General features: G+C 44.1%; 1 protein-coding gene across 2 annotated transcripts; it reads left to right on the forward strand.

The window, feature by feature from the left end:
- The first annotated feature begins 1576 nt into the window (after positions 1-1576).
- On the forward strand, positions 1577-13225 carry klhl15 (kelch-like family member 15). Of its 2 annotated transcripts, XM_004574461.3 has the most exons (10): positions 1776-1825; positions 2857-2944; positions 4224-4332; positions 4662-4800; positions 4907-5095; positions 5185-5409; positions 6578-6739; positions 6875-7084; positions 7295-7485; positions 7573-13225. In XM_004574461.3, the coding sequence occupies exons 3-10, from the start codon at positions 4313-4315 to the stop codon at positions 8330-8332; spliced, it is 1896 nt and encodes a 631-aa protein (XP_004574518.1). In that variant the 5' UTR covers positions 1776-1825; positions 2857-2944; positions 4224-4312; the 3' UTR covers positions 8333-13225. The 2 variants fall into 2 exon arrangements, with proteins under 2 accessions (XP_004574517.1, XP_004574518.1); XM_004574460.6 differs by lacking the exon at positions 4224-4332 and having other exon boundaries at positions 1577-1825.
- The last annotated feature ends 400 nt before the right edge of the window (positions 13226-13625 follow it).

Consider the following 13625-nt stretch of genomic DNA (forward strand, 5'->3'; position numbering starts at 1 on the left):
TTACTGCCTGGAAGCCTGGAAGATTTTATTACAGCTTTAGAAGAAGGGTTTTTTTTTTAGCGGTAACTTCCAGGTATAATTTTAAACTTAAGCGATCCGCCCAAGTAAAAGTGTAGTTGGGTCCTTTCTCGAGGGCTGATGCAACAACCGGAGCGGCTCTCAGTTTCTGCTGTAAATTTAAACCAGTTTAATAACCGCACACTGCTGCTGTTCGTATCTCATTAACAGCTGCTCATCAAGGAAACAGACATGCGTCCCAAATTTATAGTCCTCTTTTAAGAAAGAAGTGTACGTTCATCCATGTGACGGGTCCGTCGCGATTTAGTTACGTCATCTGACTAACTTTCTGTAGTTCTGGCTGTTTGGTCTATCTGAGTAGGATTACTATTATTTTATAGTAGTTCGGTTAAGTTAAAAAAAACGCCATAAAGCCTGATATGGGGAGACGTTAGTTAGGCTATAGCAATTATGTACCCAGATTTCAGGAGTGGAGAATAGATTTGTAGTCCGTCACATCTGTGCAGTGGCAGCCATCCCGTTCAGCCTTGTTTAGAGTGAAATATCCTGTAAAATAACATTCATATCAATATGTTCTGTTTAGGATGTCCGCTGGCATTTTTAAGTGTCCTACTGGAAAACACACAAAGCCTCAGTGAAGTACATGAAAAACTACTCTGTGAAAAATAACTTTTGTTTTTCCAGCTAACTTCACTATTTGCTCCCTCATTTCTCCTGTTCATGTATAACCTCTCTGTCCTCTCTCTCCGTCCTCCTCACTCAACTAGAAAATAACAAAAATATATTCCTATAAAAATTATTATAAGACACGCCTGTTTCTATTTGCTCTCTCTCTCTCTCTCATTCCTGCTCTCCATTTTAGTCAAAGTGTGTTTTAAATCTGCATCACTGATTTGTGTCATTAAATTAGATCTGCTCTTTCTGCCCCAACAACAAAGTCTTATTTAAGCGATTAAATATTAGTTCTGTTAATATAGTTATTGTAGGGACGCTCTGAACTCGTCTACGGCCCAGATTCGGTGCACATGTATGTGCAGATTCCTGTGTGATAGATAAAACGCTGTGATTAAAGCCATTCACGCAGAGTGGATTCCCCACTCTGCGTGAATGGTACTCGTGGTCATTGATCAACGGTCATCATAATTTGTATGTTAACGATGATGAAACTGACACCAAGTTTCAGTCCTTATGCAGATGCACCGAAGAAGTCACGCTGATGAGTGAAAACACGACGTCCAGATGAACAAAGTGAACTTTCTGGGAATTCTTTACCTGGATGATTGAGGACTAACCATTTGTACATTTATGTGAGTGCATTATTCATGTGAAAGTGTGTAGCGTAGTTATTTTCAATAACTTTGGGGCTGTTTAGCATCTCTTTAAAGACAAAATCCTTTTAAGTGTTTTTGTGCTTTTTTCTCTTCGTGCGTGGTTTGAGTAAGTTAGCCATCATCGCAAACCGGCTATGTTAAGGGATTTTTTTCTTTCTCGTTGGAGTGATTCCTCTTGGTAAATACACGATCTTTGATGCAGCGCCGCACTACGCCCTTCAGTTCCGCCCAAAAGGGAAATGACGCCGGTGCAGAAAATGGCGTCCGCAGAGCCTGTGGTCCGCTGTGGCTTTTTACCCGTTTAATTTAGCTCCGTGTGGGGGGTCTGTGCGATTGGCAGATGGACGCTGATGCCAACATGGCAGTGCAACGCTGCCACCCGCTTTCTTGATCTCGGAATCGAACTCGCAACTTGATGTCCGACGGAGCCAGAGCTGGCTGGTCGAAGAGGGGTTGTGGAGATTCGCACCGCCGAGGTGAGACGGCTGGATTCAGGCTAAGCTAAAGCGGCTCCGCCGGTCTAAGCAGCTGTCGGAGCCCCTGTAGCTCCAACTCGGAGTCGTGACAGCGAGTTTAGCCAAACACGGAGCGAAATATCCGCTCAGTTTGCGACGGTTTCCTCCTTTATCTTCCACAAATGTACGCCGCCATGTTCCGTCAGTACAGCCGAGTGTGGGGACCGTTATCCGCCAGGGTTAGCCTTTGTTTTGGCGCTCCAGTCGCGGCTCGGAGCAAGCTGTCCCCCCGCTGCTGTTTGAAGAAGTAAACACGGAAACCGAGGGCAATTTAAACCGCGTGTTGGTGCAGATTTAACACGTTAGCGGGAGGCTTATTTTGGTGACAAGTGTGCGGATGTTTTCTTTTTCACCTGGAGGCAGACCCAGGTGAGGTCAGCCACCGGGTGAGAGAGATGAAAACGAGGCTAGACCGATTCAGCGAGCTGCTTTCTGTTGCCTACATCCCGTTTTCACTGAAAGCAGTGCTGACAGGACTAATCAGCTATAGTCCCAAACAAGCTTAAACAAAGCCTCAACTTTCGTTAACAATTTAGCCTTAACACACATTTCCAGCTCCGCTAGAGTAGCTTAGCATGATCCTCATTTCTCAGAGGCGGAAGACATTTGGCATATTCACAAAAGCATTAATATAATAAAAAATCTCAATCTTCATAATTAAAACATCTCAAACTGGGACACGCACGCACACGTGAGACCTGACTTGGAGAGCAGGTTGAGAAGAAACACCTCTCACACAAACGAATGTATCTGTTCAGTACTTGTCGCTTTAACGTTGGATTTTCCTTTAAATTGTCACAGGTGAAACTCTTACCAAAGAGCCAGTAAATTAAATATTCATGTAAACTGCAGAGGATGTGTGTTTTACAGCACTTCTGTGCACGAGAGCTGTGATTTACAAGGCCCTGAATGCACCGTGGACTGTTTGATGGGTATCCTCTTCATCTAAGCCTTCTTTGTCTCTGAGAGCATCTTTTTCTGTCTCCCGTCAGAACCAGGCAAGCACAAACACAGGAAATGCGAGCGGCCCCTTAGCGCTCAGCCGTCGAAGCCTGTGATTGTTCGCCCGGGCTCCAAAAGGTACGTCAAACACGCAGAACTGCACCATAAATATACATTTTTATCTCCACGCTGCCCTCCTCCAGACCATCTGCCTCATTTCGGCCGCTGAGTTTTAGGATGTGATGGGGGAAGGGCGAGGGGTCAAAGGTTAAAGTCTTGGCTCCTTAAATTTAGCTATGATACCAGTGATTTTTAATGCTTTAGAAGTAATAGAAGTTATTCTATCAGATTTATTTCCACTTCTTCATGTACAGATGATGAAAAAATAACAATACTTGTAGTTAACTGAAATACCGAACTTAAATCGCTAGTAATAGTGATTCGATGGGTTATTTCCCACGTTTCTTTCCCATACACGCTGTTATTCCTGTCACCCATAGCTTCCATCTCCTACAAAAGTAACCTTCAGTTTTCTGTCCTTCCCATATTTTGAATCTCTTCCACGTCTCATTTTCATTTGTTTCTTAAGTATTGGTGTTTAATTAGATCTTTATTTTGGTTGTTAAATTCCAGTTTATTACAGTCTGGGTGGTTTTAAATTCAGGGGTTATTTTGGTTTCATCTCTTGAAAACAATAACTTTATATCTGACCCCAGAGTCTGAGCTTTTACCATCTGTGTCTTCAAATAGGGGGAAAGAACACAATCTCATATTTAGACTGAAGTTCGGACCCAAAAAGCTACATCAGGGTATCGTATGATTTCGCTGCACGTCAGCAGCAGAAGAGCTGACGTAGCTAAAAGCAGCATCAGTTTGGAGGGATTTCTCTTCTCCTGTTCGGTCTGTGAGGAGGTCGCATGTAGTGAAACTGAGAGCAGAGGAAGTAGAAACGGGCACGGTGTGCATCACTAGTCAACTAGACCTTTAAAAGGTGATGCTCTTGCTAGCTGGAGGTGCTGGCCTCGTACCGTGATTGTTGTCATGAAGTTATCAGAGTCTGACAGCAAAATCTTGGAGGATAATCAGCAGGTAACCAACAGAATCCTAAGTACAACTGATTTCCATGCCAGCCTGTTCCTGAGGTGGATAACCTCCAAGATTTCCCCCCAAAAAACAAAATGCAGGCTGTAATAAACTGGAATCCTCTTTTAATCCCACCATCATTTTACCTCCATTCAACTTTTATTTATATTTTTTGTATCATGATGAGTAAACGCACTGAGTTGATCATGTATATGAACACTAAACTGCTGAAATGAGACTAAAAGCATACGGATGATTTCTGATTGTAAATCACATGTTTCTGGTGGAAGTTTGCAGGCGTTCACGCTTTAATTGTGTTGGCTTTGTCGTCCAGGTGATTGACGCTCAGAAAAGGGACTTTGTTAGCATCTGCTGGACACAAGGGGCACTGTCCTCTGATTGGCTCGGACAACCCCCTCTGACATGCCCGTGGCCAATCAGAGGTGAGTGTGCTGCGTGTGTGTTTACGTTCTCGGTGAGCACGTGTGAGTTTCTGTGTGTTTGTGTTGTGTGTGCCTCGTGTGAAGGGTTTTCTCTCTTCTCCGTCAGCTGGTGTGTTGCAGTTGGTGCGCGGCGGCTGAAGTGCAAAGCTTTTTAACATCCCTTTAAACGACCTTCCAGCTCCTCGCTTACTGTTTCTCAGCACCTTTGTGTCCTTGGAGAGACGTCTCTTCTCTGTGTGTTCAGTTGATTTTCGTGTGGTTGTCATTTCCTCACGGTTCATCCCTTTCTCCTCGTTCACGCTTCTCTTCTGGCTCGCTCGCGCCTTCAGGTGTGTTATGTCGGGGGCGGATGTGGAGGTGTACCTGTCTCAGGTGCACGATGGGAGCGTGTCGTCGGGCTTCAGGGCGCTGTACGAGGAGCGTCTGCTGCTGGACGTCACGCTATTGATCGAGGAGCACCACTTCCAGGTACGCAACTACAGCACATGTCACACAATGGTCCATTTGAAGGATGACTCTAGGTTTGGCCTTTCTCCTCCTTTGACCCCGTTTGGTTTGCTCCTCCCACTTTCAGGCCCACAAGGCGCTGCTGGCCACCCAGAGCGACTACTTCCGGGTCATGTTCACGGCAGACATGAGGGAGCGGGACCAGGACAAGATCCACATGAAGGGGCTGACGGCTGCTGGGTTCGGCCACATTCTCCGCTTCATGTACTACGGCTCGCTGGAGCTCAGCATGCCCACGGTGCAGGAGATCCTGCAGGTAACTCGCACGCAGTTCAACGGAGCTCCTTGTGAGCCTCAAAATTCAATCCGCAGTCGCTTTAAGAACGCGTCTTCCTCTCCCCGCAGGCGGCCATGTACGTCCAGCTGACGGAGGCGGTGGAGTTCTGCTGCTCCTTCCTGCTGGCTAAGATCTGCCTTGAGAACTGCGCCGAGGTCATGCGTCTCCTGGAGGACTTCAGCGTGGGCGTGGAGGGCGTCCAGGAGCAGCTCGACAACTTCCTGCTCGAAAACTTTGTCCCACTCATGAGCCGACCCGACTTCCTGTCCTACCTCAGCCTCGAGAGACTGCAGGTTTGATCAAACGAGCGCAGATTTTAACTATAAATGCAAAACGTGCTTGTATGTCGCGCTTTTCTTTGTTATGAAGTCTGAGGAAAAGTTGTTAAAGCGACAGTTTAGAGTCAGTTTGACAAAGAAAGACGTTTCTAAACTGATAAAATGATCGACTATAATCTTTATTTATAGAAAGATTCTGGAACTAAACTGTTTTACTTCTTTCTGATTTAAAAAACTCATCTGAAAATGTGTGTTTACTCTTCTTAATTTGCACTCCTGCAGGCATCCTCACACCTTTAATAGGAGCGTGTTTTATTGACAGTCCTGGGCTGTCTGACTCCTGGTGTGTGTTTTAAAGAAAAATGCAAATACATTAGTGAGGTACAAATGGCCCAGACTGCAAGAGAAATGTTTCCCGGGGGGTTCAGGAAAAAGCGATGAGCAAATTAAAGGCACATTTGCTGTTCTCAGTACTCATAAAGTGCATTTTATGCAGCAGCTGTCGGTAAATACCAACGAGAGAGTTTAGCGGTTTCATGGTGGATAAATCTCACCGTTAAAGTCAAACTAATCCAAAGTAAAGCCTCCACGGTCCTGTTTAAGTCCTTTTTTAACCTTCTCGTTCCTGTTATGTGTTAATTCGTGCAGATGTCAGTAAAGTCATGTAGCCAGCTTTAATAAGGAGGTGGAAACATAACCTGAATTCATTCCTATGAAGTGTTAGTTAATCTGAGACAAAGCAGCAAACACAGAGTGTGCAGCTGTGATCACAGCCTCTCTGTGAGCTGACGGTGCAGAGACGTATGTGGAGAATAAGAAGTTCTCCCTGAGAGGCAGAGGAGGTGTAAGAAAGAGACGGGAGAGGAAGATTATTACTTTGAGATGTAGCAGCTGCTCAGTGACATTTGATAGAATAGAAATTTAAAGCTTACGTGTAATCGTAGGTTTAGACCTGCAGAGACTCGGGCACATGCACAGGTCTCTGATGGGATGGATTTTCTGTTTTGGGAGTAATATTTTGTTGAAAATGCTCCAGAGATGCCTTAATGTTTTCTGCTGTATTGCATTTTCTTATCTGCACTGTTTTCTCTAGTTGCTGTGGATTGATCTCTTGTGGTCTCTGTAGTGTTTGTGGAAGTTGCAGTGGCAACAAACCTGCTCTGCCCCTCTGTGTCTGATCCAGGCGTACTTGAACAGCGACGCTCTGAGTCGCTTCCCAGAAATCGAGCTGTACGAAGCAGTGCAGGCGTGGCTGCGGCACGACCGGCGGCGCTGGAGGCACACGGACACCATCGTGCAGTCCATCCGCTTCTGTCTCATGACCCCGGCCAACATCTTTGAGAAGGTGAGCGCTGCTTTCTGACCGACGTAAATGGGGGCGGTCGCCTTCATTTTTTGAACTCCGTTGGCTCGACGCAGGTCACCGTAGCAACGTTAAGCCTACAGCCAGCCCCATAATTCACAGCTTTCCTCCACTCAGGTGAAGACGTCGGAGTTCTACCGTTACTCCAGGCAGCTGCGGCAGGAGGTCGATCAGGCTCTCAGCTACTTTCATGATGTCAACCAGCAGCCTCTGGTGGAGACGCGCTCCAACCGCATCCGCTCCGTCCGCCCGCAGACAGCCGTGTTCAGGGGAATGATTGGCCACAGCATGGTCAACAGCAAGATCCTCCTGCTGCAGCGTCCAAAGGTAGCCGCTCGTTTACGTACAAAATTGGCTACATGCTTGTACCTTTTTGTGTGCTTCCTGTCTGACACGTCTATCTTGCCTCCCTTTCTGAGCGCTCCTCGTCCCATCGGCTGTTGGGGAGAATATCTCCGAGTTGCCTCGCTGAGCCTGTAATCCTCCTTTAAAGTTCAGGATGGAGTGTTTGGATCTAACTGGTTACCTGTGTCTCAGGTGTGGTGGGAGCTGGAGGGACCTCAGGTGCCGCTGCGACCCGACTGCCTGGCCATCGTCAACAACTTCGCCTTCCTGCTGGGCGGAGAGGAGCTGGGGCCCGACGGTGAATTTCACGCCTCCTCTAAAGTGTACCGCTACGACCCTCGACAGAACTCGTGGCTACGCATGGCGGACATGTCTGTGCCCAGGTGAGAGAAGCCCGAGGTCATGGCTGCGTAGTGAAGAGCTGATTTCCTCGCCAACCTTCTTCTGAGTTGTTTGTTTGTCGTTTGCAGGTCAGAGTTCGCCGTGGGCGTCATTGGAAAGTTTATTTATGCCGTGGCGGGCCGCACGCGAGACGAGACCTTCTACTCCACGGAGCGATACGACATCACAGAGGACCGCTGGGAGTTCGTGGACCCGTACCCCGTCAACAAGTACGGCCACGAGGGAACCGTCCTGAACGGGAAACTGTACATCACGGGCGGCATCACCTCCTCCTCCACCTCCAAACAGGTGTGCGTGTTCGATCCGGGCCGGGAAGCAGGAGGTGGGGGCGGAGGGGGGAGCGCGGGCGGGTCGGACTCACACAGGACACGCGCTGGCCGCGGCCCGCTGCTGCCCGGCACCCACGCCAGCTGCTGGGAGAACAAATCTAAAATGAACTACGCCCGCTGCTTCCACAAGATGATCTCTCACAACGGGAAGCTGTACGTGTTCGGAGGCGTGTGCGTGATCCTGCGGGCGTCCTTCGAGTCGCAGGGCTGCCCGTCCACGGAGGTGTACAACCCAGAGACTGACGAGTGGACCATCCTCGCCTCCATGCCCATCGGGCGCAGCGGTCACGGGGTGGCGGTGCTGGACAGGCAGATCATGGTGCTGGGCGGTCTGTGTTACAACGGCCATTACAGTGACTCCATCCTCACATTCGACCCAGAGGAAAACAAGTGGAAGGAGGACGAGTATCCCAGGATGCCTTGCAAACTGGACGGTCTGCAGGTGTGCAGTCTGCACTTCCCAGAGTACGTGCTAGAGCATGTGAGACGCTGCAGCTGAGGTCTGCTCCACCGCACGCCTCCTTTTATAGAAACGCACCGTCACGGACTGAAGTTTCCTGCTGAGGGGTGGGGGGGGCGGGATCAGGTGTTTACAGGTGGGAGACTACAGGCTTTTAAACTGGAGACCAGCACTTACCTTAAGGTGAGGAAAATGGCTGGGGCCATAGCGTTGCTCTTCCTAAACGAAGGAAGCAGCAGTCAAAGCGTGGCGCGTGAGACGCCACCCGTGAACATTTTTAGCTTTCTCAGAAAATACAGGAAAAAGTAATCGTTTGGAGGAAAGAAAAATGGTTTCATTCTGCCGCTTTATGTTCGGACTATGGTCAGCTTCCTGTTCTACTTCTCACCTTCTGTATTTAGGCGCTCCGGTCAGGCTTACCGCAGAAACGCACTGGAAGCGCCCGATTCTGATGCACCAGTCGAACAGACCTGCACCACAAATCCTACTTGAATTAGGTTCATTTCTTTTGAAGCCACCTGTTAGTGAGTGATTATATCAAACACTGGAAAATGCCCTATAAATATATAACAACAAACATGCAGTCGGGTATAGAAACAAGATGTAACACTGTAGTGTAGTCATTTTAGAGCCTCTCCAAATATACAACTGTCGACGCTTTAACCTGCTAACGGCTATCAGCTGTTATGAATTCGCTTCCAGTGCGTTCCAGCTTTCAGTCCTAATTCAGCTCTTTGCTCCCAGATATCATCAAACTACGCTCATGTTCATCCAGCACAGCATCACTGTCCTCCTCTTCCTTCCTCTGTCTCACAGTTTGAGAGTAAATGTATCCTGACAGTGATGATGATGATGATGATGGACTCACACAGCTTTACTCACTCTCATCTACATTCCCTGCACTTTATTGGTTGTTATTGTGTGTAAATGCACAATTTTCCCCTCCCAGCGGCTGAATGTGCTGTAATGCTGGAGACGCGTGTCTGAAATTAACTTTATGGCTGACAAGTCAAGACTGACTAAAAGAGTTGAAACATTTGAGAAACAATGGACCTCATGCAAGAACATTTTAATGCATTATGCTGATGATAAAGGACCAGAAACGATTATAAAACCATTAACCAGAGTGATGTTGTCAGAAGTACTGTTAGCTGTATGAAAAATGAGTTTTGAGGCTGAATATCAAACTCTAAAGTAGTTTTCTTGTTAAGCATAAAAAGTGACATAATTGTACCCACTCAACATTTAAAATGAAGACAGTGCACCCTGTCTTAGAACAATATTCCATTTTAACCTCTTTGAGAAACAATAGCTTGTTTATTACCCTTACAGCCAAGTTTCTGCCACTTAGCAAATACATTTGAATATATGACTTAAGGGTCACATGAAATTTCTTAATGCTGTTGAGATCTGCTAAGCTTACTGGTATAACTACAATCCGGTTTAGCTAAGGCTAGCTCTGACAATATTAGCTGGTGCATCAGCACCTAGCATTATATCCTACTGAGTTAAGTAGTACATTTAACTGTTGTTTTGTAATGCATATTACAGTTGCATCATTGGTGATTTTAAAGACACTTTAAATTACAACTTGCATGAAAATACCAAAAATAAGAGTATCTATTCAGATTTATGCAAACTAGCATTAGCCACAGTTTGACTGACTTTTATCTCTTTCTGTTCTAAACTGGTTTAGCTGCAGTCAAATGATCTTTAAACTCATTAAAATGAATGGTAATTTCCAGATGGCAAATAGGACAATATTTATACCTATCTCTATTCAGGCTTTAATGTTAGCTGCTATTACAACAGCAGCTAGCTTTTTACTGTTTAAGCCCCCATAACCTTAGCAGTGCTAACTACCTAGTTAACCATCTATGGAACCTACTAAAAGCTGCTTAGTTAGCTGGTGTTCGCAGGAGTTTAGCTCCTTTAACTTTATTATGAACTTATTAAAATGGTCTCTGTAACATATCAAACTGAACAACCAAAATGTTAGTCTTATAAATTTACAGACAGCAACACAGGGTTTTTAATTTTAGCTAAGATTAGCCTTGGCTATCTGAAGATGGCCATCTGCCTTTGGCTGTCTAATTGGTTTTCTTTCCAAAGCTGTAAATGTATTTATCACTTATAGTGGGGAAAAGTAGTTTAAGAAAGATGAACCATAACAATAAGTCCAAAAGTAAATTTTCTGTTTTACAGCATTGCCAAGCTAATTGGTGTTAGCTTGAAGACATGGTTTGTTTCAATTGTGTCATTTCTATGGAAGGTTGTTTCTACAACTTGAAGGGAGAAAATCCTATAAAAATGAATATAAATCTGTATTTTTGGTCATCGCAAAACATAATGAATATTTATACTTAAATCTTCAAGTTTGGTATCACAAAAATTTTGACTTGCTTAAAAGTAACTTAATGTCTAACTTGGACATTTAGACAAAATTTCAAGATGCTGAAGTGAAATTTTGTTGCAAGTTGAAATTTTTACTTTTTTCAATCCGGCAGCTTCTTGTTTTGTTTGTTTGTTTTTTCTTTTTTTCAGGGGTGAAAATAAGCTTCCATAGATTGCACATCTCACAATGAAATACAGAAGTATTTCTGTATTTATTTATATTTAAATATTTATAATAATTAAAAAAAGATCTTTACGCAAAAGTAGCTGTGGCTAACTCAGACTCTAACTGTAGCTTTGTAGTTACTATGCTTTTGTTTATAATCTATTCCATGAACTTGAGGTAGCAATGACCACAAAGTGGAAAAATAGATGGCAGCCATGATGGCTACCCTTATCAGGAGTTTAGCTAAATCTTAACAGTAAGACTTAGCTTTAGCATTAGTAAGGTGACCCATGGCTTTTTCAGCAGCTAGCTTTCTCCTGAGTTTAGCAATCTGGTTTGCTGCAAAAATACACTTTTTCTAGCCGTTTGTTGTACATGTAAATTTAAAAAGCTATTTTCTTAACAAAGGACACACTTATATTGCACATTTTTGTATATACAATGAAAAAGATCAAATCAAAACCGTGACAGCTGATCATATATGTATTTAATGTCTTGATTTACTGTTCGCACCCCAAAGATTCTTTCAAATCTGCTTCTATTCGTATTAGAGGTTCTTGCTTCAGGTTCATTGTTTCTTTGGTTGGTTTACACACTTCATATTTTATCTCTACAGACAAGATCTGTGTTTCAATGTAAGCTGCAAACACTGGAGGTCAGTATAACCAAAGCATTAAGCTGCGAAAGAATCAAACAGTTACCAGCCAGTGTTTAAATGACTTGCACCAGTGGTGTGTTCATTTCAGACATTAAGGTTTCGCCTTCCCCAGCTGATGCAAACTCCGTCTTTGTAGCTTGCACGTCTCAGCAGTGGGACGCCTCGATCCTGCAGCCCAGTAAGCCGTGCTCGATGACCAGCTCCGTGCTTGTATTGTTTTTATTTTTGTCTTTTTTGTTTTCATGAGCCAACTGTGAAAAAGGGCTAGGGCACACACTGATGCAGTTTTGTCTGTTAGCTGTATATTTAAGTTATTTATTTTCTACAGGTATTGCTTTTCACTGAGCTATGCAGTAACAGTTGTAGGATTATTTATTATGACGAGACTTCATCATAAGTCGTGTTGTTTTCAGGTCGTACCTCATCGTCTGTCCTTATTTCATACTCGGGCCATCTGTCTTCTCTGCATGTGGCTCATCGACGGATGCTTTGAGAGGTTTTTCTTTCAGTCTTAAGGCGTACTTTAAGTATTGCAGCACCTTTGCATTTTCCTGTATGAAAGTTCTCAGAGTGTCATACTTCGCGTTCCTCTTCTTGTAGCAGCGTCAGGCTGTCCACAAATCTGTCGAGTCCTGAGCTGCAGCTTTAACAGTGTCTCTGCAAAGCCACTTTGGTTTCTTTGATGGGGACATAATCCCCAAATGGTTGAAAATCTTCCCCCACCTACACGCCTCTGCAGCAGGTGAGAGGCATGTCCCTGCAGTAGATAATTTACGTCGCATTTCATCTCTTTGTTGACATTTCAAAAGCTTGAGTCAGCAGATTTAGGACATTTTGCTGCAGAGGTTAATGTTTTGTTTTTTTAATCAGCTAAACGTTGCAGCCATATCTCTGTACCAACAAGTCATTTAACAACTGATTTGGACACTTTAACCCAGTCAAACTCCTATAAAAATTGAAGTTGAAGACCAAACAATAACACAAAATAAACTTTTTTTTTTGCTTTTAAGTTCTGTGAACAGTTCAGTGCTTCAGATCTGTTTTAAAACTCTTGTGCTCTCTTTACTTTAGCTCAGCGCTTCTCAAACTGTGGGGCAGGCCCCACTGATGGGCCACAGAGACACCGCATGAAGTGCAAGAATGATGAGAAGCAAAATAGGAAGTGATTCTAAGCTGAATAAAATGTTTTTTGTAAGCAAATAAAACGGCGTAGATTGATTGAAATTCAAATTGGGTCCCTTTCTACTGTTAGTGATTTTAAGGACCTCCTAAATTTAAGTGCATGGTTCTGCTGTCTTAACTGAGGCAGGAAAATGAATCTCTTCATTAACTGCTCCTCTCTTCACATCTCCTCCGTGTCCCTATACTCTGCAGCTGATACCTTAAACGTCATGTGCCACTGCAGTCCGCTCGCTGCTCTTCCTCTTCTTCCTCCTTCTCTCATGTCGCCATTTGAAGAAGAAACTTGTAACCAATAAAGTACTACTGTCCCAATTCGAGGCACATCCAGTCATAGCGCAGCATCCTTTAGTCCACCAGTCTGTCAGTAGGAAAACAGAGTAGAGGATTAAAAAAAGGCATACCTTGCTACAACGACTGTATCTGAAAAAGAAAGTAAAATCAGATTAACATATCTTATAATCTGAGTAGAAACTCTTTGGAAATGATTTGTAACTTCTTTCCAGAAATAAATGTTCATATTGGTCAACTTTCACCTGCATTTGTGCTTTTCTGACTCTGTTTACTTTGTCTACATGACATTTCCCCCATTACAGATTAATGAAGCCAGTTGAAGAATGAAAATGAATTAAAACCTGCATGCAGGTTTATTATAATTATTATAAAAATCCATACAATATGCAAATATCAGCTGATATTTGTATGTGCACAATTATGACTGAAGTTGTTTATTTACTTTACAATGTTACAGCTGAGACTGACAGAAAAAAATAGATGTAAATAAATGTGATTATTAAAATATATCACAACATAAAATTAGGAACTAACTGGAGAAGTGGGCGTCCCAGAAGCTCAACCTGTATCAGTCCTTGAGATAAGTTTAGTATTTTACCCCCACTTGTTATTTATCTTGAAGACGTTCTATATTTTTAGTT

Source organism: Maylandia zebra, linkage group LG9 (genome assembly GCF_041146795.1).
Source record: "Maylandia zebra isolate NMK-2024a linkage group LG9, Mzebra_GT3a, whole genome shotgun sequence".
NCBI lineage: Eukaryota > Metazoa > Chordata > Actinopteri > Cichliformes > Cichlidae > Maylandia > Maylandia zebra.